The following is a 25,938-nucleotide window of genomic DNA, read 5'->3' as shown; positions in this document are numbered from 1 at the left end:
GATTGGCTGTCAGTGGTCACACAGTTGGAAGCCGCAAGCGAGCAGTGAGCATGCTGTGAACACTGAGAAGTTACTATTTATCAAAGAACAGAATTTATAACCCATACTGAAGCTCATAACATGCTGTAGGAGGTATATAGTCCTCTGTGCTTTAAAAAACAGCATGTGGGTAAAAGGAGAGAGCAGAGATGTAACCTCATCTGTTTTCTGCTCCTTCAGTGTCCAATCAGAGGCTGGGGGCGGGGAGATGTCAGTAGTGTATTTCTTGGGACAGATGAAGTGGAGTCATCATTCTCCTGGCTGAGCTGTGGGGCAGAGCTGTGTGATCTCATTACTCAATGGAGAGAAATGCAAATCCTATGGCAGGTAAAACTGCTCACATGTCTATTTCACCTGTGTGTTTAGATGTTTACCTTCTGTTAGGCTTTAACTATCTTATTATAATAATATGTCTTTATAGTAAATAGTGAGACAATTTATAATTTTTGTATGCTATTTGTGCGTGTTTGTATACACTTTTTATACCTTTTGGGTGTTTACACTTGTGGCAGACCTTGCTGCCCCTTGGATCACTTTTCAGAGGTGTGTGACAGGCGACGAGGAGGTGATGCTTCCCCGCAGCCTATGCTAAAGCGGTAACCAAAAATGTAACATATTACAAATCATTAAATGTGGTGGCTCCATTCGTTTTCCTTTATTAGACTTCTTTCCCCTCTGTTTTCACCTGGTTATCTGGCCAGTAACACACCTCTTGTGTTAAAGTGCCTCCAGTCTGGATGAAGGAGCACAGGGGGCACCTTTGGACAGCAGCTATGTCAGGCTGGGGGGGGGGGGGGGGGTGTAAGATTTACTAGCAGATTTAGATAAACTGATAAAACAGATTAAAGCCAATCTCCAGATCACAACAAACAGTTTTTCCTTTTGGGATAAAGGTTTTTTATAAATGAATAAAAGCTGATCATTGTGAGCACCCAGCTAGTGTTAAATAGTTTGTCTCATCCCTTATACATCTGGAAGAGAGCTTGTTCTGATCAGGATCAACAGACTTACTGGCAGGATCACTAGATGAAAATAGAAGAATCAAAGCCTAAATAAGAAAAGGAATGCAGCCATCACTTCTAAGAATTGGTAAGCTGCAATTTAATAATGCTTTCTTTTGGGTTTAATGCAGCTTTAACCCTCTAAAGCCCATACCACTGCAGGATTGCACGGTGGTTTTGATGCAGCCCCACTCACTTGAATGGGTTTTATTTTGGCAGCTCTACTGCCCACCAAATGCAACATGGGGATATAAAAAGCATCATGGCCATGGCATGTGTACACCCCCATTCAGCTACCTTAAAGGGGGTGGGGGGGTCAGGAAGGAGGGTGGTAGTAAAAACAGGGCTCGACTACAACCTTTTCCTACTTACCCCCTAAGCAGCTCAGGACCCCTGCGTCCCATCCCAGCCGTCACTCAGCAGCTCAGTTCTCCCTGCTTCTCCTCCCAGAAGTGATTCCGCAGCTCAGTTCTCCCTGCTTCTCCTTCCAGAAGTGACCCCGCAGCTCAGTTCTCACTGCTTCTCCTCCCAAAAGTGACCCCGCAGCTCAGTTCTCCCTGCTTCTCCTCCCAGAAGTGACCCCGCAGCTCAGTTCTCCCTGCTTCTCCTCCCAGAAGTGACCCCGCAGCTCAGTTCTCCCTGCTTCTTCAGCTCTCTCTGCTCGCCATCTCTCAGCAGTAATTCAGCAGCTCAGGCCCCTGCGCCCGCTCCCTGCAGTGACTCAGCAGCTCAGCACCCTGAACTCTCCTCTGTATATTGTACTTTACATTTACCTTATTGTTGGCAAAAGTATCCCACAACAAATCCTTACATTTTGTGAGTCTCTACTGCACTGATAACTCTGCAGCAATAACTGATTATTTAATGATGTCTTACCGATTGTCACGTTACAGTGGGTTATGATCTGCTTATTATCAGATGAAGTCATCTTTGAGAAGGAAATATAAATGTGATGAGTAATTAGTAAGATCATTTTTGGCTGGTTTTGCATTCCATTGACTATTATACACATAAGTGGAATGCGGCAGAGGTGTCCAATCCCCCCCCGTTTTTTTTTTTCTTTTCATGTTGCAGTGACACGTGCATTATATTAACGCTTCATGCTTGTTAAAACACCTGGCAACATTGTACGCTCATGAATAAACATGTTGACATCATGGCTGCTCCAAAAATACAGCAGAGAGACAATCCATTTATTGAAATGATTACACAGGCCAATGCTTATCTAGATACCTGCCATTTACAAGTACAGTATATCAATCTAATATGTCCCATACAATCCAAAATGGGCAAGTAATACTTTAGGAAAAGTGGATCTAGAGTTAAAGTGATGCTCCATTTTGGTGGCATCTACTAGATCAGGGTCTCCAAACTATGGCTTGTGGGCCACATCCGGCCCACTACAAGATCTTGTCCAGCTTTCAAATAGGGTCAATGGTGTGTCCCCAGACTCAGCACGCAGACTGAGTATTCAGATCAGTTGTCCTTTGCTTCTGATGGGGACCTTGATGGGTATGGAACTACAAACGGATGGGGGGCTTCTGATGTGAAATAAAAACTCTGATATGAAAGGGAGGGCTCTGATATGATAGGGAGGCTCTGATGGGGACCCTGGTGTATGGGGGAACTCTGATGGGAGCCCTGATATAGGGGGGGCTTTGATGGGGGCCTTGATATAAGGGGAACTTAGATGGGGGCCCTGATATATGGGGAAACCCTGATGGGGGGGCCCTGGTGTATGGCAAAACTCTGATTGTGCACTGATATATATATGAGGGAACCCTGATGGGGGCTCTGGTGTATGGGGGGTGGACTCTGATAGGGACCTTGATGTATAAAGGAACTCTGATGGGACCCCTGATATATGGGGGAACCCTGATGGGGGCCCTGATATAAGGGGAAACTTTGATGGGGGCCCTGAGATATGTGGGAATCCTGATGGCGGCACTGATATCAGGGGGAACTTTGATGGGGAACCTGGTGTATGTGGAAACTATGCGCACTGATATATGAGGGAACCCTGATGGGGGCCCTGATGTATGGGGGAACTCTTATGGGAGTGTTGATGTATGGGGGAACCTTGATGGGGACCCTGATATATGGGAGAGCCCTGATGGTGGCCCTTATGTATGGGGGAACTCTGATGGGCGCCTTGATGTATGGGAGAAATCTTATGGGGGCCTTAGTGTATAGGGGAGCTCTGATGAAGGCCATGATATATGGGGGAACTCTGATGGGGACCCTGATATATAGGGGAACTAATATAAAGTGACGGGGAGCATCTGATGTAAAATGGGGCCTCTGAAGTGAAGGGGAGACTTCCGATGTAATGAGGGCTTCTGATATAAAGTTACTTCTCATAGCATGTTTATTTGTTTATTTATATTTTATTCATTCATGTATATTTATAACTGCTTTTCTTTTTAGCCCACAAATATTTATTTTATTATACAATGTGGCCCTCGTTTGATGAACCCTGCACTAGATAATCAAGGACACAACGCTGTTTCCTGGGTATCGGTGAGACAGGAAGTGAGGAGAAATTCTCTATTACAGGGTTACAGATAGCAATAAATATACAAAAGGAGGATGTAACCAGGGAATAGTTTCCAAAATTTGGTTGAAGGAACAAGTACAACCAAGTTGACTCTTCCATGATAGGTAGAAATTCATATCTTCCAGCATCAGATTCTGTTGCTGTTCTTGGCATTTGGTCGCCTCTCAGAGCTGCAACGGAATATGGCGTTGGAAGACTTCCTATTGGCAAGCATTGTGACCACAGTTCTAATGAGCAGGTAGTGATATAAAACTCACTACATGTCACTGAATTGCTTTAATTTATGTCCAAATAGTGTATTTCCAGTCAGGGCCACCAGCCCAAACTATCTGAGGGCAAATGCTCCCCTTCTCCCAGTTTCTTCCTCACTTCAATCAAACCTATCAAAAAACAGAATGGATTTGGCTGGGTTTTCACTTCATGTCCCTCAATCCTACAGTTTATTTAAAGTAGACCTGGACCTTTCTCATGGTGGACAAAGCAACAGGTTTTTGAAACGGAATTTGGAAAGCTGCAAATTTTAAAATAGTTTTTGAACAATTTTTGATATGACATTAATATAAAAAATATGAGATCTAGGGATTGGGTTTATATAATCTTTAATCTTTTATACACTAAGAGTCAAACCTAGACAAGAATGTCAAATTATTTGACTATGTTTACAAGAACAAGCTTGAGGCATAAGTTGTTATGTAATATCTTGCTTGGCTTTGCCATGGTCAGAAACAGCAGTATTTCTCACTGGAGGCCAATTAGAATGAACTTTGCTGTCCCTGTTGGTGTGCAGGACCTACAAGGAGCTACAAACAAGGAAACAAACTGAGTTGGATTTTTAAGGTACTACAACAATCTAAAAATGCAATTACTGTTAAAACAATTGTCATTTTATTAGATACAAAAGTTAAAACTTATTATACGATACCATACATTTTATGCATAAAGTATTCAGCATGGACCCAAAAAAGGTATCAAGCCCATTTATAAAGGTCAGTAAGTACAGTGTTGTTCTTGAATTAAAGGGATGTCAAACTGTAATATCCCCAAAGCGGGTTGTGTGCGTCTGGTTAGTACTTGAATAGGAGATTGCCTGTGAATACCTGGTGCTGTAGGCTAGGGTAGGGTTGGGCATGGTTAATACTTGAATGAGAGATCACCTGGGTTTACCAGCTGCTGTAGGCTAAGGGAGGGTTGGACATGGTTAATACATGGATGGGAGACCACCTGGGATTACAAGGTTCTGTAGGCTAGAGCATGGTTGGACATGGTTAATACTTGGATGGGAAACCGCCTGGAATTACCAGGTTCTGTAGGCTAGGGGAAGGTTAGATATGGTTAATACTTGGATGGGAGATTGCTTGGGATTACCAGGTTCTGTAGGCTATGGAAGTTTTGGACATGGTTAATACTTGGATTGGAGACCGCCTGGGATTACCATGTTTTGTAGTCTAGGGCGGGATTGGACATGGTTGATACTTGGATGGGAGACCACCTGGGATTACCAGTTGCTGTAGGCTAGGGCAGGGTTAGATTTGGGTAATATGTGGATGGGAGACCACCTGGGATTACCAGATGCTGTATGCTGGGGGCATTGGACATTGTTAATACTTGGATGGGAGACCTTCTGGGATTACCAGGAGTTGTAGACTAAGGCAGGGCTGGACATGGTTAATACTTGGATGGAAGACTTCCTGACAATATCAGGTACTGTAGGCAAAGGCTCGTGAGGGCTGGTTAGTATTTACATGTTAATTAAAATGTTCCAGGCAAGAAGGCAAGTGCTTGAAGATAGAAAAAGGTGCCTCTCATCAAAGCAGCCAGCTTCTTGCTATTTGTGTTGTTGGACAGCCTTGGAGGGAGTAGGAGCGCCTTCTCCGACCTCCCAGTTAGCCTTACATAATGCTAGGGCTTCCACCTGTCCAGGATTCACCCAGACAGTCTGGGTTTTGAATCATGTGTCTGGGTTTCAGTCTGCCTGAAACCCAGGCACATTATTCAGACCGGGCTGTAACCGTGACAGTCACACACAAATCTGTTGCTGTCCAGGAGCTGCGGGCAGCTGTCTGGGTGCAGGTTTGGCATCACTGAAGGGTGCTGTCACTAAGAGCAATTTGGCCACACCCACTGTTCACGCACCATATTACTACTCTCTTTGGGGCACCCAAATGTGTCCCAGGTCCTTTATACTCTATAGTGTTTACTGCGGAAAAAAATAATTGCTCTGTGCCGCTAAAGTGTTCGGGTTTGGCTTTAATAAAAGGTGGCATCCCCAGACAACACTTAGGAAGATGGGACAAAATACTACATGTACTTTGTCCTCTGAGGAACAGAATACAATAATAAAAATGGAAGTAAGACTTCTGGGAAAGTCACAGTCTGTTCCTTGTTTGTAGTTTTATGTATTTAGGGATGTGGCAACGTAGAGAGCATCATATTTTTCTTTTGATGTATTCTGAGAAGAGTGGTAAGCCAGTTAAACAAGCAAGAAGGTCCTACTATTGCAATGGTTGCAAAGAGGGTTTTTTTGGTTTACAGTTTCTTTTTATTATTTTTCATTTTTGACAAGATATACAGAAATACATTCAACACTTCTAAAATTGGATATTGTGAGCATTTAGAGAAAAAAACAAAACAAAAACAAAAAAACAATCATACCAGGAACACCTCTCTACCTTCCTATATTTTACCAAATCTACATTGCTTCTATTATATCACTTCAATATTTAAAACATAGCATATTATAGGTAATTTGCGTATATCTCTCCCCTGTGGAATAGTATATTTTTAAATCCATTACTTATGTGTCTAGATTTGCATTAATAGGGGGTTTCTATCCTTAACCCTACATATATTTTGGGTATAGGATACTCTTCAAACTAGTCTCTCTGTGCCGATAACCATATACTAACTTCAGAAGTTCTACTTGTTAACATATGCCCATACATTCAACATAATTAGGGATTTAAGGAGAGTTTCCAGTCTAATTATACTCAGAAATATTGTGTGATTATTGCCAAGGTTTGAATTTCTTCCCATTTGCTGCCATATTTTTAGGGTTTGTTTTATTGTTTTTTTCTTCTATTGAGATTAATTTTTCCAAGGATTGCATCTCATTTTTTTTCACTTATCCACTCCACTATTGAGGGACCAGTCGTTTTTTGCCAGTTTCGAGCTATAACTGTTCCTGCTGCTGTAAGCATATGGCGTAGAATATCGCTTTTAATGGATTTTATTGATCCTGGAATAATTAACAAGACAGAGGTACACCAGATTTCGTAATCTTCTGATAAATATGAGAAATCTTTTGCCAAAATGGCACTGGTACCATATATGTAACATTGTGCCAAATAAAATTAATATTTTATATATATTTATATCTATATCTATATCTATCTATATATATATATATATATATATATATATATATATATATATATAAAGAAAAAAAATTCATACATTTTGTTCAGCAATATTTTGTGTGTGTGTGTGATGTCATTGCGTGCTATAAGGCACAAGTTGCATTGATGTTTATATTATTTTTATAGATGTGTTTACAGCTTCAATGCAGTTAGCGCTAAAGCTTATAAAGACGAGGAGTCTTCTATAAATGTGGCTACTCTGCCCTTTTATCCTGTGTTGTAGGACAGCTAAATAAAAGACCTCACTAGTTTCATCTTTTATTGTGTGTGAACTTTTGTTGGTGATTGAAGGTCATCCGAGAATCTGTGTGAAGCCGGTAACAAGCGGCGGATGACAGATATATGAAGACTGTGACTATACTAATCTTTTCTATTCAAGTCAATGCTTCTTTTGGTACAGCATAGTCTCTGTTCTCTCCTTTATTTTTATTTTTTTACCAACTCATTCAAACTTCGTGTACTAAAAATGGAAATTTGCTTGGTTTCCCTTGGATTTTTTCAGCTCATACTGACTCTTGGCCCGATACATGCTGCCAGTGAAGAAACTGCTTAGGTCATCTGGGTTAGGATTAGGTAGAGTTACAACAAGGAAATACATTGTTCTTGATCACTCCCGAAAGCTTGCCAGCAGAGGACATGCGAGAATGACTATGCCTATTGCATTGAAACTATATTGTCGTAAGAGGGATGATTGTTTCCTTTTCCAAGAGAAAAATAGTGCAAGCTTTCCAGGAGAACTACAGTTTATATAGAACAAAATATTCAGAATTAAAGCAAATTTCCATCCAAAAATAGCAAAATAGACATGAATAGCCCATTTAAAGGGGAAAATACCAAAATGTAATTTCCTGTGTAGCACCCTAATATAATTGTTGCTAGAGAGGTTCAGGTAAATTTAATCTTGTTGGTACCTCTGTAAACAGTAGAGCAGTGTGTAGTTTTGACTGCTCTGGGTTTCACAGACTGCAGGCTCGACTACTTCTTCTTCCCTTCTAGTAGGTTCTGGAATGTAGTGGGCTGGAAGAGGCTGACCCTTGTTCTGAATATTTATGTGGTCTCAGCCAATCCTTGGAGGAAGTACCCAGTAGGTGGCTGAGAAGTAGATAGAGTATGTGACCTAGAGCAGCAGGGTTCTTGTCCTGGAGGAGTAGATCCCGGCGTTTAAGGCTGCTGCCCTTCTGGGCAGACTAGCTGAAGTCTGCAGAGAGTTCATCAAGGTCTCAACTCAGTGGGAGCTGGGGAGCCTATCGCAGATAATTCATCAAGGTCCCAGCTCAATGTGAGCTGACAGGGTGGGGGGGGGGGGGGGGGTGTAATTTTCCTGGATGTATTTTTGAGCCAAGTCAAGGGGCCACACTGAGGATCCAGGCTGTAGATTCATTATGCAATGTCTAACTAATATTGATCAGGAGGTATCCAAGTATCTGGAGACACAGTAAAGACCTGGAAGTGGGATCCTAGTGGCTGTCTGCTGTTTACCCCCTGGTGTGACTGCATCAATGTTGCTAAACTGGGATTTTCCCTGTTGGGTATCCCAGAAGCCCTTCTGTTTCTATTCTCTGCCAAGAGGGGGGATGTCCCTAAAAAGAGTAGACAGAATAGCAAGTGTCCTCCAAATACTTTGCAAACTAAATCATGGAGTATCCCAAAACTTCCCGGCACCCCATCCAAGTTTACCCAGCAATAAAGCCTAAATAGACATCCACTGCCTGGTTAATGTGAGAGAGGCCGTTCGAGTGTTTTGTGCCTGGCTGCCTGGGAACTCGGACAGGAAGAGAACCTGGGACAAAACAGCGGATCGAGTCAGAGGTTTGCACTACACCTGCAATATTATATGTTGGTCTGATGGCCAGCATCATTCAACCATCCGCTTTCTCTGAGCTCAGCTAATTACGGATCCTCCCCAGCCTGTGATTTGACAGTGAAAGGAGAAGCAGCACAGTGATGAACTCATATTTCTGTCACGCTACTATATCTCCTGCTATCAATATGCCCTTTGTAAAAGCATGAGCTGATTGGCTACCTGTGCTGCTTCCCCCTCTCACACCTGAGCTCTGCTGTACACGGACTGCAAGAGACTTATACCAGGTCAAATTCAGGTACGACCCTGTCTGCATTTAACAAATACATTTCGTGATCTATTAAAGCTGAATTCAAGATTTGGATTTTTAGCATATTTACATATGTTTACAATTTTACATATTTTCAATATGACTATTACATAGTCCAATTTGGACTAATGTAACTGTGCATATGCTATACCTGTTGGACATCTATGGAAAGTAGGATTACCGTAGTAGCAGAGGCAGCTGGGACCCAGAGCTGGGCTGCTCCTTCACCCAACTTCTCCGCACCTGCCTTCAGCTGAGCTGCCCTATGACTGAAGATGAAGGAGCTCCGCCTCCAATCTCCGGATGCTGCCTGGCCAACCAGTGAGAATGTAAGTGCCTGTGCAGCCTCCCGGTGTGCCTGGATAAGAGGAGTGGTGGGCGGCTGCATATAGACAAATTGATCTTTCCATATTCCTCCTGCAGCCGCTGAATGTCTGCAGGAGGGAGAGGAGAAGTGAGCATTTAGCGGCTGCAGGAGGAATAGGGAAAAATCAATTCATCTATTTGCAGCTGCCCACCGCTCCTATCTAACTTCTTCTGCACTTCATGCTCTCCGACCCCTCCTTGTGCTCACTGGCTCCACCCCCTGCTCTCCAGCCCCTCAATGTGCTCCCTGGCTCCACCCCCCTGCTCACCGGCCCCTCATTGTGCTCCCTGGCGCTGCCCCCTGCTCTCTGACCCCTCCTTGTGTTCTCCACCCCCTGCTCTCCAGCACCCCCGCTCCCAACTCCCATTCATTCTGACTCCCCTCCTTCTCTCAAGCTTCCCTCAGCGCTCTCCAGCCCCCAGCCCTCTTGTGCTCTCTGCCCCCACCCCCTAGTGCTTTCCAGGTCCTCCCTGCTCTTTGCCCCCCCCAGTGCTCTCTGATGCCACCACCCCAGTGCTCTCCAGCTCCTCCCTGCTATTTGCCCCCCCAGTGCTCTCTACTGCCACCACCACAGTGCTCTCCAGCTCCTACCTGCTCTTTGCTCCCCCAGTGCTCTCTGCCCCCACCCCCAGTGCTCTCCGCCGGCTCCTCCCTGCCTTTTGCACCCACGCTCTCACAGACTGGGACATGGGGCACAGAAGGGGCTGCAAACAGGGACAGGGCTGGGGATCTCTCTCACCCCCTCTTTCTCACCTCCTTCTATCTTTCTCTCCCCCTTGCTTCCTCTCTCCACCTCCCCTCCCACGCTCTCTCTCTCGCTCCTCCCCCCCTCTTTCTCTCTCTCTCCACCCTCCCTCTTTATGTCACTCTCCACCCTCCCTCTTTGTGTTACTCTCCTTTCTCTCACCCCTCGTCTCTTTCTCTCTCTCACCAGCCCTCTCCCCCACAATCCTTTTCTCTCAACCCTCTCTTTCTCACCTCCCTCCTCTGTGTCACCCCCAGTTCTCTCTCTCTCCCACCACACCTTTCCACCGCTTCCTCCCTTTCCTCTCCTCCCTCTCTCCTCTCTCTCTCTCTCTCTCTCTCTCTCTCTCTCTCTCTTCCCCCCCTTTCTCCCCTCTCCCCCCTCTCTCCCTTTCCCCCCTTTCTCCCCTCTCCCCCCTCTCTCCCTTTCCCCCCCTCTCTCCCTTTCCCCCCCCCTCTCTCCCTTTCCCCCCCTCTCTCCCTTTCCCCCCTCTCGCGCTCTCTCTCTTGCTCTCTGTCTCTCTCGCTCTCTTTCCCTCTCTTTCCCCCTCTCTCTCCCCCCTCCCCTGTCTCCATTCACTCCCCCCCCTCTCTCCCCCCCCCTCTCTCTCTCTCCCCCTCCTCTCTCTCCCCCCTCCCCTCTCTCCATTCACTCCCCTCTCTCTCTGTGCTGTGCTGGGATCCCCCCACTCCCCTTCCTTCCAAGACATGGGCAATTCTTATAGGGGTTGGTCCCAGATGTTTTATTGGCTGCATATGTCTGATGGGTTACGAGGGTGCCCTGGAAGTGGTGCTGATGAACAGTTTGTTAGATCTGTGCATCTTTCTATAGCCATTTTCATTCTCACAAAGCCTAGAGTTGCCTCTGCGTAGTAGATACCCATCCTGCATCAATCTACATTGTCTTCTGGGTCCTGTTCTGAGTGGCTGCCCTGCTGCATAGTAAACACAGGGGGTCATGTGCTTGGCGCAGACACCATTCAGGAAACGCCTTGCATTTTTCTCAATAAATGAAGGTGTTCTCTAATTGGACTAAGTGGAGAAAACAACACCACCTTGCTTATCCACCTCATCCAATTAGAGCATGCCTTACAAGACGAGGAGGATCACTGGATCACTTTTTCACAGAAGGGAGTTTAACAAGACTCGTGGCCACTCATTAAAATTAGAAGAAAAGAGTTTTAACCTTAAACTACGTAGAGGGTTTTTTACTGTAAGGGTGGCAAGGATGTGGAATTCCCTTCCACAGGCGGTGGTCTCAGCGTGGGGCATCGAGAGTTTCAAAAAACTATTAGATAAGCACCTGAGTGACCACAACATACAAGGACATACAATGTAATACTGACATATAATCACATACATAGGTTGGATTTGATGGACTTGTGTATTTTTTTCAACCTCACCTACTATGTAACTGTAGTAACAGGGACTACTACAGTGATTTCCAGCTTCTATGGGGATCCCATAGGTATGACATATGCATACTTGCATTGGTCTAAGCTAGTCCAATGTCACTATGAAGAATATTCCTACCTGGAATACATTTTTATTGAGTTGTGTGAATTTGTGCTTTTTTATATAGAATTCTGCTTTAGGCTCAATTCACACTGCTGCAACATGGGATCCGATTTGTGAGACCCCAAGTCGCATAACATGTCAAATTCAATGTTTCCCTATGACAAGCTGTCTTAACTGATGCTACAAAAGTTGATCTGACTTTAGAAAAGATTCCTGCACTCGTTTGGTCTGACTTGGGTGCAATTTCAGCCCTTGTACAGGCTCCTAAATAGCATCCAAGTTGGATTAAGTCAGAAGGAATTCGCAGGGCGTACGACTTTGCCATTGCAGCAGTGTGAACTGAGCCTTAACCAGATTGTCCAGATCTCTCTCTCCCTCTGTAAATGTAAGCCCTGATAAAGGGGGAATTGTGTATAAACCATAAAACACATTGGCCGTCAACACCTGATATATCATTTAATGTGACAAATATAATTTCATATGTGGAGCAATCCCTACATCTTGGTTCTCTCTGCACTCTATTGACATTAAACATTAACAACGCTCCTGGTAGCCAGTAAAAGTAATATTTGTCTATAATTTAGGCGACATCCTGAAACGCTAGGCAGCATTAATTTTATGCTCGACAAGAAAAAAGTATTTTTTTATGAAATATAATAATAATAATGTGATTTAGTAATGCTAACATGTACCCTCCTCGATAACCTTCATATTGAACGTACTGAATTTTCCAGTGTTTTTTATGTCCTTTTGTAGGCAGTAAACCTCTTATCATGCTGCTTCTGAAATGTCTCTCTTGGCAATATTAGTAGCTCTGATCTAATATTGGGAAACAGCAATTGGTCATTGTCAGTGTGTGAATATTACCATTTGATCAGGTGTTTCTAAATAGCGATATGAAGGTGGAGAGATTATAGCTGAACCTTGAGGGCAAGCAATCCAATCCAAATGCTTCTTTAATTGCTCATTTACAAGGAGTCAGGTGTTCCATTTACATGGTTTGATAGGCTGATTTTCATGTAGGTAGGCTAATTTAAAGTCACACTAAAGGTTCTTTTATTTTATTTTATTTTTTAAATAACAAATATATCATACTTACCTTCACTGTGCAGCTCGTTTTGCTGAGTGGCCTGAACCTGCTCTTCTTGCGGCTCCTTCCCACATCAGATAACCCCCTAGCAGAAGCGCTCTCCCAGGGGGTTACCTTGCGGGCGCGCTCCCAAGTCCAGCATTCGGCGTCCATAGAGGCCGAATGCAGGACTCGGCCCCGCCCCTGGTGCTCGCATCACTGGATTTGGTTGACAGCAAAGTAAAACGGGGGGGGGGGGGGGGGGGCTGGAGGACCAGTGGCTGACAGGTGTTTTTTCACCTTAAGGCATAGGATGCTTTAAGGTGAAGAAACAGGAACCTTTACAAACCCCTCAATAAAACAAAGGGTCCACGTATTTTAACGCTCCAATGAAACTAGTCATATTCTGTGTAATAAAATGACCTCCTGTGATCATAGGTGGCATCTAATGACCAAAATGCAATACTTTTTTTAAATACCTCAATCAGAAAAAAAATGCAATATGGCCACTGGATGTTGCTTACAATCATAAGAAATAATTATATTACACAGATTATCGCAAGTATGGTTGAAGCTGTGCGGATGTTTGTCACATTTATTCAGCAAACGTTTTATGCATAGACTCTTAAGCCCCTGTACACACGGTCGGAGATTTCGACAACCAAATCCATCGGATTTTGTCCGGATTTTGTCCGTCGGATCTTGTCCGAAACTATTGCATACACACGGTGGGACAAAGTTGTTGAAAAATCGGATCATTCAGAACGTGATGACGTAATTTCGTTACGATGGGACTACATTCAGGCTAGTAGCCAATAGCTTTGATGTAGGAATTTGATCTGAGCATGCGTGGCACTTGGTCCGATCAAAATTCTCTACACATGATCGGAGTATGTCCGATCGAACCAGTTGGTCGGAAAATATTTCCAACAAGTTGGAAAATTGGGTCCGATGGATATTCTGACGGATTCTCCGACCGTGTGTACAAGGACTAAGTGTGCAATAACCCATTGCTACCCAATCACTTTTTGAGGCTGGGTTCACACATATGCAAATTTGAGGCGGGTTTCCCATGTCCCATGACAGGCGAGTTTGACCGGCTCTCTATGGAGCCCATTCACGCATGTCCAGGGCGGCCGCGGTCTAGATTGAAAAGGCATCCGGTGAGTGTTTGGGTGCGGTTCAAGTGTGAATTCTGGCAAAAATTCGGACCTGAATCGCACCTAAACTGGTGAACATTGGTGACGGGCACTGGACTCCAGGCATGAACCCGTCCATCTGTGAATCCGGCCTAAATGGGATGTACAGTGTATTTATGGTCATTTGAAATGGAAGAAATGTTCCCTCATGCCTGCCGCAGACTGATGACATCATCTCAGTTTAGGCAAAGTCACTTTCTTGGATCTTAAGGAGAGCTTTTAATAATTAATGAAAGAGTTTTTTTTAAAAACAATGCTGTTATGTAATGTGACCTGTAGGGATTCTATTCATGCTGACTTGTAAAGATACAGAAAGGTCCACTATAAGCAGACTTTGCTTCCTGTTTAGTACTGCTACAGAGTGGCTGTGCCTAGCTGATCCTTCTATCTCAGTGCAAGTCTATCAGACACGGCCTGTCTAATTAAAATAATTATCTAATATGATGAAATACTTAGAGGCCTCACGCATAGTTTGTGGCTGTCTCTCTTATTTGGAGAGACTGTTCCTCTTTTGAAACGAAATCCCCCAATCCCTTATCCTTCTCAGTTGTTCTGCTTTTTGGTCTGATCTATTAACCTCTACAGAAAAATGTAACTGTTGTATAGCAGGAAGACATGCAGGAGGTTTAACTCGGGCAACCCACATGATACTCTACAGTTTCTTTGTATGGGCTTCCCAGGAGATTCTGTAAATGACAGGATGGCTTTACACAAACTACAGCTTTGGAAGCTCTGGGTAAGGTTCCAGCCTGGCCCAACCAGAACCCAGGTCCACCTTCTGCCTACTTTATCTGCAGGCTCAGTCCTGCTCTTTCCCAAACACAAATTCATGCCAGAGAGTAATTCCCCTTACACAAAAGAGATCTACTGAATATCAATAAAATCAATAACATAAAAGTGCCAACTTTACTGTGGTAATGCCTAACAAGTCATTCCAGGTGATGGAACATTACCAAACAGTCTTTGGGGCAAATGGCATGACTTTCCTATACCTCCTATTAGGGAGCATTCCCGTCCCTGTGTTCCCCCAACAGGAAGCTCACTCTTCAGGTAACCCAAGTATATGTGTTTTTTCCCGGCTTGGCTCAAAACAGAAGGTAAAAAATCCTCAGGTCTGCTTACTACACTGGAGGTTTCCCACCAACTTCCTCTAAAAAGCCAGGTTATAAATCTCAGGAGTGGGAGGGACAGGGCACACTGCCCAGCAATACAGCCGTCTCTAAAGAGGGACCTTCCACTGGGGAGCTAAACACCACAAAGTAACACCATGAGGCGCGCTGATCATACAAGAACTCCCTATATAACCACACCATGGGCCAAGAAATAGAGCCCTTCATCCCACTACATAACTACCAAAAGTGTTATACTGCATTAAATCATTGATTCAAGAATTCCAGATATGGATATTTTTAAATAGTTGCATTAATCCAGCTTGGACCAATGCAACTATGCATATACTATACCTGTGGTGTCCCCCTGGAATCTGGAAATCACTGTAGTAGGCACTGCTACTCCACTGATCTCCACTAGCCACTGAGTCTCCTGGATGATCAGCTGCCCTGCTGTATTCTGAAGACATGAGGTTAGCCGCTGGGCATGGGCGCCACTAACAAAATGCTTTGCATTTTTTCAATGAATGCAAAGCATTCTCTGATTTGACGAGGTGGAGAGTGTGATGTCACCACCTCTCCACCTTGTTAAATCAGAGAATATTTAGCATGCCTTGAGAAGATGCAAAGCGATCTCTAAATGGCACCCATGCTGAGCAGCCAACCTCTGGTGATCACAATACAGCCGCTTGGCATGTGACCCAGAAGCTAGTGGAGATCACTGGAGTAGAGGTGCCAGCTTCCACAGGGATTCCACAGGTATGGAATATGCATAGTTACATCGGTCCAAGCTGGAACAATATTACTATGTAAAAATATCCACACCTGGAATTCTTCTTCCAAGCTCTAAATTATTGCATCTGTTACTTTAAATAGCCAATATAAAAATAAGTAAAAAAAAAAACTTGATGGCATTTACTTTTTGCGTATTCATTATTATTATTTGAGTTGTAAAGGCAGAAGTTTTTTTTTATCTTAATGCAGTCTAGGCATTAAGATAAAAAACCTTCTTTGTGTAACAGCCTCCCCAGCACCCCCCAATTACCTGCCTGACCTCCTTCTCTCTTCAGCAATGTCCATGATCCCCCTCAGCCATCCAGTACACTCCTCCTGATTGGCTGACACAGAGGGGAGAGGGGGTGGGGCCAGGTCAGGGCTTTGTGTCTGAATGGATACACGGAGCTATGACTCGGCTTGGGTGACAACCTGTAACAAGCTGCTGGCTGAGGGGCACTCAAAGGAGGGAGGGACTAGGAGCAGCAAAGAGGGAGCCGTGAAGAGGAGGATCGGGACTGCTCTGTGCAAAACCAACTGCACAGAGGAGGTAAGTATAGCATGTTTGTTATTAAAAAAAAAACAAAAAAAACTTTACAATCACTTTAAAGTGTTACTAAACTCACAACAGTAAAATCAGTCTGTATAGGCAGTAAAGCATGCTTGTTCTACTCACATTGAAACCTAAGGGGTTAATCCTCTGCATTGTGTGAAAAGGCTGTTTAATCCTGACTTCTCTGACCCCCGCCCCCTTCTTCCACTGTCCCCAATCTTTCTCCCGATAAGACAGAGCCTTTGCAGTCACTCTGCACGTGCTCAGTTTAGTGTGTATTGCTAGAGAGTTTTGTTCTCTTCCTTGGGCGGGTGCATGTGAACAGCACAGGGCCAATCAGCACTGTCCAGACAGAGGGTCAGGGGTCCTGCAGCCTCATAGGACAGTCAGAGTAGAATGAAAATCCTCTTACAAGTTTTAACCAGACACTTATAGAAGCCACAAGACTGCTATATACTGCTGATGAGAAAATGTATTTAGCAGTTTATATTTATTAAAATAATTGAATTTACATGTTCTGTGGGAGACCAGATATAGTGAATGCCGGGTCCTGGGTTTAGTGTGTGTGTGTGTGTGGGGGGGGGGGGGGGGGTGTCCTGTTTGCCTAGGTAATTTGTGCTAAAAGTTGTCCACCTTTCCCATCTCAGAAAGCTGGCAGGTACTGTATGGCCATAGCATTCAGATGCAATGTGATCTTTGGGTAGAATTTAGTCTGATGGAGTTTAGAACAGAAGTTTTTGGTTAGACTTTTTTTTTTTTTTACTGAAACTAGTAATGTGATTTGGAATGGCTGACCCATACCCTACAGATTCATCTGCCATGTGCATTTAAATGATAGGTCCACTTTAATGGGATTAGAAGTATGGATGGATTTCCACTTCACTTGAAGCAGATTACAGTCAGTCCCAAATGCCCAGCAGTGTACGTCTTCCATATGACACTAATTACTCACTGAAATTATTATGTGATTCTCTTTGACATTGAGTGACATTTATAAAGCCAGCACAGTTCATTGAATGGCTTAAGTTTTGTTGATAATAAGCAAAGAACGCCTAAAGTGTAACATTTTTTTAAGGTTATGTAATGTAAAATCTAATTGTGGTGGATAGAATACAAATGTGATATGATCTGAGCGGAATTAGAAAGTGTGAGGTTTGTAGAAAGAACCATTTCTGATTATAGACCTTTGATAGATATCAGTTCACAAGTATTATTATATCCAGATGCAATACAAGGAACATGCATCTCCTCTCTATAGTTTTCCTAATTTTTGATCTGTTTATTTGAAGTACTCACCCACTTGTACATAAATCATTTGTGTTTGTAGAACGGCACATTCTGTTTATATGACCTTTTTATTTTCCAGATGTTTATCTGTTTAAGGAGGTAAATTGGATTGGCCTCTCTTGGTCCTGTCATCCGCGCTCTCCCTGCAGTAAGCCCCTCATTCACATTTTGGGGGGGTGGGTGATTTATTAAAAATGCAGAACGCATGATCTGGTGCAGCTCTGCAGAGAAACCAATCAGCTTCCAGGATTTATTGTGAAAGCTTAATTGAACAAGCTGAAGTTAGAAGCTGATTGGCTGCCCTGCACAATATTAGTAAATCAACCCCATAGCGTAAGTGTAGCAGGGTGATTTAGAGTCTTTTTTTGTAGTACAAGAGGACATTTTTTTGGCCCCATTAGACTTTTAACCACTTCGCGCCCATGCTACAGTCGAAAGACGGCTACAGCATGGGCTTTCTTTGCTGTGTTCATCCCTTGTTCATGCTGCCTGTGCGCCCCCTGCAGAGTGCCGGTGGCGCACTTTGTGACTGTCGAGTCCTTTGATCACAGATTATGGTAAAGGCTCAATTACAGCGGCCCTTTACCACATGATCAGCTGTCAGCCAATGACAGCTGATCACAGGATGGAAACACAAGCTGGCTATCGGCTTTTGTTTCCTCACGCTGACAATGTGAGGAGAGGATAAAAAAAACGGTAACTGGCTTCTGTTAAAGGGACATCCGGCTCTGATAATCAGAGCACTGATTATCAGTGTCCTGATTATCAGTGCAGTCCCAACAGTGCTCACCAGTGGTGCCAATCAGTGCTCATCAGTGCTGCCAAACAGTGCCTCATCAGTGTCACCTAGCAGTGCTGCCTCTCGGTGCCCATCAGTGTCACCTACCAGTGACTATCAGTGCCCATCAGTGCTGCCTATCAGTGCCACCTCTCAGTACCCTTCAGTGCTGCCTTATCAGTGCCCACCAGTGCCACCTCATCAGTGTCAATCAGGGCCACCTATCTGCACCTCATCAGTTTCACCCCATCAGTGCAGCCTCATCAGTGCCCGCCAGTGAAGGAAACATTTTTTTAAACTATAAAAAATGTTTTTTCAAAACTTTCAGTCTTTTTTTTTTTTTTTTGTTCCGTTTGTTTTGCAAAAAAAAAAAATCCAGTGGTGACTAAATATCACCAAAAGAAAGCTCTATTTGTATGAAAAAAATTGTGAAAAGTTCATATGGGTACAGTGTTGCATGACCGTGCAATTGTCATTCAAAGTGTGACAGCGTTGAAAGCTGAAAAATGGCCTGGGTAGGAAGGAGAAAAGTGCCCGGTAGACAAGTGAATTGGGTGTGCCTAAAAAGCGTGTGCTTTTTCAAGCATTTTTCCGGCACTCCTAAAAAAAAATCTGTTGGGCCAAAAATGTGTGACTCTGCCCCAGAGACTTTTTTTTTTTTTTGAAGTTTCATGTGATGGATGACATGAGATGCTCAGATGTAAACAAGCCAATTGAGAATAATGGGATTCTTCAAAATGCCCAGGTGTGAATAGGGGCTAAGACAGCAGAGAGGAGATGAGTTGTGTTTTTGCCCCAATGCTAGATGGAGATAGGTGCCGGCTTCACCTAATCCCGAAAGTGAGTCCCAGTGGGCTTCAGATGCCCACAAGCAGGATAGCTGCTTGCTTTATCAGGACTTCCAAGTAAGTCCTAAAACGTGCACAAAGGCGGGAACTCTACAATAAACTGCACATGCCAATGTTTAGATTTTATTTATTTATTTTTTCTTGTAATGCACAAGCAGCGATTCTCATGGGGGGTTATTTAACCTTCCTAGTGATATTTCCTAGTGTGGCTCGGGGTGAATTTTCATTACCAAAAGCAGTAACCCCCGAGCCACTCTCGGGATCGCATCACATTATCCTGGGAAAGTTCCTTACCTTGTCCCCAGGATCCTGCGATGTCCTCCTGCTGTGTGTGCGGGCCGTGTCCTTTGCCCAATTCATCACTGTGACGGGCTCCGTTCCTGGCGGCAAATAGAACCAGCAATTAGCGATAGTAAATTAGAAGAATTGAGCGATAGTGAATTGTGGCAAAATTTGTCATCAGACACTGAAAGTGACGACAGTGACAATTCTACGACTGAGCAAATTTCAGTGCTTTTGATTTGATTACTTGATTGAATAAAATGTAGTTTTATATTATTATTTGTAATAATTATTTATAGTTATTTATTATATTATAATTTATGGTTTCATGTTTCAAACGTTATCATGCCCGGGATGTCTACTAGACTCTTGTTTGAACAGATTTAAGTGAGTCATTCCTAAGAATTACAGGCCTACAATATAACAGTAGATGTTGATCTGTTGTATATGTTTCTAATCAATATCAATAAAGTCCATAGGTTGACTATAGATTAAATTGGGATCTTTATATAAACAAATCCCAATTTAAAATATCAGAAGGAAGATAATATCTGAATAAGTGGTTGATTTACTAGGCAAATAGACTGTGCACGTTGCAAAGTGCAGTTGCCCCAGAGCTTAGTCAATGAGCAGAAGCTCTGCTGGCTGCCATCATCCAATCATATGCCAGCAAAAATGTTTTTTAAATTTTCCTTGCATGTGATTGGGTACTCTTTGAAAATTACTAAGCTCTGGGGCAACTGCACTTGCAAAGTGCACAGTTTATTTGCCTTTAGTAAATCAACCTCTAATGGCCCGTACACACGATCCAAATGTCATCCGAGGAAGGATCGTCCGATTTTCGGATTGTGTGTACACAACTTTTGACAGCCGATCACGACCGTTCATCTGATATTATTTGATCGGACATGCGTGGAAATTTTCCTCGTACAATTCCAGAACGTACGATTTTTGCTTAGTCAGTATAGTTGTCATTCGAAAATACAATACAAATACATTACAACACATGACATCACTTCCGATTTTTTATTTTTTTTTCTATGGTATGAGAATTTTCGTGACTTTATTTAGTTATTTAATTTCTACTTGTGATTATTAACCGAAAACGGTCGTACGATATTCAGATCGTGTGTATGGGGGCATACGTGTCCCAGATGTATCTTTCTCTCCTCGAGATACAATAAAAGTTGAAGAGTAGAAATGTTTGGCCTGCAGATTGGTCCCATATGTAGTCGGACCCATAAATTAGTAAATTGTTTTAGGCTCAGCAATCGGGTTGATTTACTGAAGGTAAATAGACTGTGCACTTTGCAAGTGCAGTTGTACTCTGCAAGGGCATTTGTGCCAGAGATTAGTAAATGAGGTGAAGCTTCACTTTGCAAAGAATACCCAATCACATATTTTTTTTATCCACAGAATATAAGCCTCAGTAACTGTGAATAGTATATTGTTGGTTATCAATATTAATTTAGATTGCATGCAAAAAATGCAGGTCTACTTTTGTTTCTTGTTGGATCTTTAGCTTTGGAACGTATTCACCGAGTGCCATTAGTATATTTTTACCCGCTGATACTATCACTGGGATTGATCTGAGACTTTTTTCCAAAGCTGAAGGTTTCGGTTTTTTTATTCCTCTTTTATTGGTTGAACCAGATGGACTTGTATCTTTTTTCTTGTTCATTCTTTTTTTATTGTGTTGTAAAAAAGAGCACAGAGTATACTCCAATATAAAAGGAGACATAAGGTTATACATACAAATGGATTTTTTTCTTTTTTTTTTTTTTCAAACAGAGTAACTATGTACCTTTTCATAAAGAAGATATTCATAGACCTTTTATTTATGATTGCATGGAAACATCTCTATTGGAAAGATTATTGGTGTAATTTGGGTATACAGTAAAACCTTGGATTGCGAGCATAATTTGTTTTGGAAACATGCTTGTAATCCAAAGCACTGGTATATCAAAGCGAATTTCCCCATAAGAAATAATTGAAACTCAGATGATTCCTTCCACAACCATTTATTGATAGGTCCTTCAGTTTAAAGCCCATATAAAATGATTCTAGCAATGTGATAGGTTGTGTAACCTTACATGGTCCATCCACAAATGGAAGCCTCCACAAGGGGATTAGAAGCTAAATCCAGCAGGAGCTCCAGAGTATAAAGGAGAAGAGAGGGGCCTCTAAGTGTAGCAATAGGGTTACATTTAATGAAGGTGCAACATTTAGCAACTCACATGGTTGACGATTAAAAGAGGCACATCTAAGGCCGCGTACACACGGGCGGATTGTCTGCCCAACTAAGTTCGGCAGACAATCCGACAGACAGTCCGTTCAAAATTTGCATGAACGGACTTGACCACACACGATGAGCAGACAGTCCGCTGAAAGCGTGCGTGATGACGTGTACAGCACGTACGACGGGACTAGAAAAACGACGTCCTATACACTGCAATGCAACCTTCGGCCATGTAAACCCTTTCTGAGCATGCGCCATACTTAGTCCGTCCAACTTGCCTACACACGAGCGGACTGTCCGCTGAAACCAAGTTTGGACGGACAAAACCAAGTTTGAACGGACTGTCTTACGGAAATTCCGTAAGACTTTGTTCGTCAGACTGTCCGCTGAAAAAGTCCGCTGAAGCCCACACACGAGCGGATTGTCCGCTGAAACACTGTTCAGCGGACTAAGTTGGACAGACAATCCGCCCGTGTGTACGCGGCCTAAGTATGCAGGCATCCGGGGTAAAGCTGTCCACATAGACCAGGGGTAGACAACCTTGGCACTCCAGCTGTGGTGAAGCTACAAATCCCATCATGCCTCTGCCTCTAGGAGTCATGACTGTGATTGTCAGGGTCTTGCAATGTCTCATGGGACTTGTAGTTTCACCACAGCTGGAGGGCCCAAGGTTGCCTACCCCTGACATAGACCATCCTCCGTCCCGCCAGCTCTCACCGCTGTCGGTCTGCAATCGTGACCAGGATGACTACCCTGCAGTAGAGCGTTCTGAAAGCGAGGCTTGAAGCGCTTTTGGAGCGCAGCATGGAAGGGATGACATCGATGGCGGTGAGGAGGATGGTCTATGTGGACAGCTTTACCCCAAATGCCTGCATACTTAGATGTGTCTGTTTTAATCGTCAAACAATCAAGAAACAGCGCAGCAAAGAAACTTGTGATATGGTATGAAAAAACACATAAAGATCATTTATTAAATATAAAAAAGACAATGACAAAGACATCTGATCCTCCTGGGATCTTAAAAGCACAAAATCCATCTATCGTAACATAAAGTCAGTCGGCATGGCAACTCTCCTTACTGCGGAGCCTTCCACGTGACAAACAGCCGCTCGGACAAGCGGCACCATACGTTAGGCTTGTGCATTGCGCTCCAAGTCTTTCCTCACGTCAGGCGGACGCCACCTTGTGTCCGACTTCAGACTACACCACCCAGCGTGCACCGCACCTCTGTCCCAGAGTCCTAACCATCACACGGAGCAGGACAGAATACCTCCCCTCCACCCTACAGGCTCAGAGCGGCGGCGCCCTAGTCTCGCAGTCCATCTACTAACAGTGAGTGACTTCAGGAACACAGTTCCATTTATCTGCACTTGACTAAGTTCTGCTTTCCCCTTTCTGGGTAAGGATTGTTCGCAATCACCAAGTCCCCATGTTCCAGCTGATTGGTGGCAGTGCAGCTTTTTCATTACCTTAAAGGCTGGGTTCACACTGGAGCAATGCGGGAACGCCGCGAATCCGCTGCGTTTTCCTGCATCGCATGCCTCCCGCCGGCAGTTCACACTGCCCCATGCGGACTGCTGGGAGTGTCAGTGAAACCTTAATGACACCCCCAGATCAGTTCGCATATCGCAGTGCGATCTGCAAACTCGGACAGGAATCGGATCGCATGGTGTGAACACCCATGCGATCCAATTCTGCTGCGGACCAAAAAAAGGGTCCTGTGCGAGTTTGCGGCGGATGCGATGCGAATTCAGCCATACTATCTGTATGGCTGAACTCGCATCGCACAGAGATCGGATGTGATTTGCACTGCAGTGCGGTGCGAATCACATCCGGTTCTCATAGCCGCTCCAGTGTGAACCCAGCCTAAAGTCACAAACAAAAGACTTCAGGGGAGATTTATCACAAAACATCTGTCAGTTTATATCTTGACTTTGTTACGATCGATGGATTTTGTGCTTTTAAGATCCCAGGAGGATCAGATGTCTTTGTCATTGCCTTTTTTTATATTTAATAAATGATCTTTATGTGTTTTTTCATACCATATCACAAGTTTCTTTGCTGCGCTGTTTCTTGATTGTTTGCTTGTTTTTTGCATCTTATCCCACCAAGTCCAAAGTGGTTCAACAGCTGCATATTGACACTAACTATAGGACATCATTTTAAATAACGAGTATCTTGTCATATGGATAACCGTTCTCAACAAAGGGATTATTCATTTGTGCACCAATGACTCTTTTGGTTTATGTTGTCTGTTTTAATCATCAACCATGTGAGTTGCTAAATGTTGTACCTTCGTTAAATGTAACTATATTGCTACACTTAGAGGCGCCTCTCTTCTCTTTTATACTCAGTTGAGACATGACGCTACTTGTATCTCAAGACAGGCATTTTATAAGGCAAAAATCTTGCCTCTCTTTTCACATTTTCTTAGAATGTTTGTGATGAAACTGCGATCGGTCTGGCAGCATTGGCGTGTTGCATGGTAGTGAGTAACAACTTCTCTTTTACGGTTTTTCAGTTCTCTTCCCCTTTCTAAAATTGAAATTTGTGACAAGGCCAGCTGTCAGACACATAAACAAATGTGACAAACGGAAGTAACTGCTTGAAATTGCATAATTTTTGTTATCCTCTAGACCGTCATATGGTAAGGAATGCCCTCTTTGGAAGACTCCGCTCTGACAGCAAATATAAATTATGACTATGTTGTGTAACTCATGGTGTCCCTTAGATGGACAGAATACAGGACCAAAGGAATAGTGGATTAGACTGATCGAGCAGAAGCTGAAACCTCATTGCTATGGGAAGCAGAAATGCTTTCCTTTTAAGATACAGAAATACAAAAAGGAGCGCCAGACCGAAACCAGATGAAAGAGTCCAAGATAGTTTTAAAAGGGTTGTAAAGTCAGAAGGTTTTTTATCCTAATGCATTATATGCATTAAGATAAAAAGCCTTCTGTGTGCAGCAGCCCCCCCTCAGCCCCCCTAATACTTACCTGAGCCCCATTTCTTTCCAGTGATGTCCGCAAGTGCCTCAGCCGCCCAATCTCTTCTGATTGGCTGAGTCACAGCAGCTGCAACATTGGCTCCCGCTGCTGTCAATCAAACTCAGATACCCAATCAGGAGAGAGGGGGCGGGGCTAAATGGCAGCTCTGTGTCTGAATGGATACACGGGGCTACAGCTCAGCTCGGGTGCCCCCATAGCAAGCTGCTTGCTGCGGGGGCACTAACCAGGAGGGAGGGGCCAGGAGCTCCAGCCAGGGACCCAAGAAGAGGAGGGTCAGGGCTCCTCTGTGCAAAACCACTACACAGAGCAGATACGTGTAATATGTTTGTTGTTTTCAGACCAAGTTACTCTCATTCCAAGGTTTTACTGTCATTCTCTACATGTAAGTTTATGTAGATTACAACAAATTATACAAGAGGCTGTTTAAGTGTGGCATTTTTTTAATTCTATGGTAGTAAATTTGGCACATTTGAATAAGAATATTTTTGTATTGTTCTTCATATTTATTGTGATACCTGAAGGTTTCTTGTAAAAAGTTCCACATCAATATAATATTGGAAGAGAGGGTTATTCTAGATGTGACTTCTAAAAAACAAATTGCTTTCATAGAATACTACCATTGCTAGCCATAGTGTAAGTGCAGGATTTATAAAGGAGCATCAGAGCTAATGTAGATTCCTAATACAAATTCCTCTGTTTTTTATTTGTTTTGAGTCTTTGACTTAATGCCGGCCATACACGGTTCGAATTTCGAAAGAATTTTCTTTCGAAAATCGTATCTAAGAATTTTCATATGCATTTCGCACCATTAGTGGGCTGCAGCAACAGCTGATTTTCATGTGGAAATAAAATTTGAGGAATCGGACGTGTTTGAAATTTTTTGAAAAAACAAACGATTTTCTAATAAATGATGGGCGAATCGTGTGAGAAATGTAATAAGAAAAGAAAATTTACGGAGAGAAAAGGTCGGCCGAATTTCGAAAATTGATGGTGGCACCATCAGATCACAAAAAAGAATTTTCTGATTTTGAAAAGAAAA

The 25,938-nt window shown here is 43.4% G+C and overlaps 1 protein-coding gene across 4 annotated transcripts in view; it reads left to right on the top strand.

Annotated features, from left to right (window-relative positions):
* The window catches only part of ENTPD1 (ectonucleoside triphosphate diphosphohydrolase 1), a 168,488-nt gene that overhangs the window by 30,174 nt on the left and 112,376 nt on the right, over positions 1 to 25,938 (top strand). The window contains exon 1 of one of the 4 annotated variants that reach the window (XM_077455484.1): positions 256 to 366. The exons of the other annotated variants lie outside the window; for them this stretch is intronic. Coding sequence (XP_077311610.1) covers positions 339 to 366 — 28 coding nt within the window. The 5' untranslated portion in view covers positions 256 to 338. Of the gene's footprint in view, positions 1 to 255; positions 367 to 25,938 lie in introns of those variants that run through there. 4 annotated transcript variants of the gene reach the window in all.

This window comes from Lithobates pipiens, unplaced genomic scaffold, assembly GCF_037356315.1.
Source record: "Lithobates pipiens isolate NorthernLeopardFrog02 unplaced genomic scaffold, aLitPip1_a1.2 Scaffold_25, whole genome shotgun sequence".
Taxonomy (NCBI): domain Eukaryota; kingdom Metazoa; phylum Chordata; class Amphibia; order Anura; family Ranidae; genus Lithobates; species Lithobates pipiens.
This window is presented reverse-complemented; position numbering and strand designations above follow the sequence as displayed.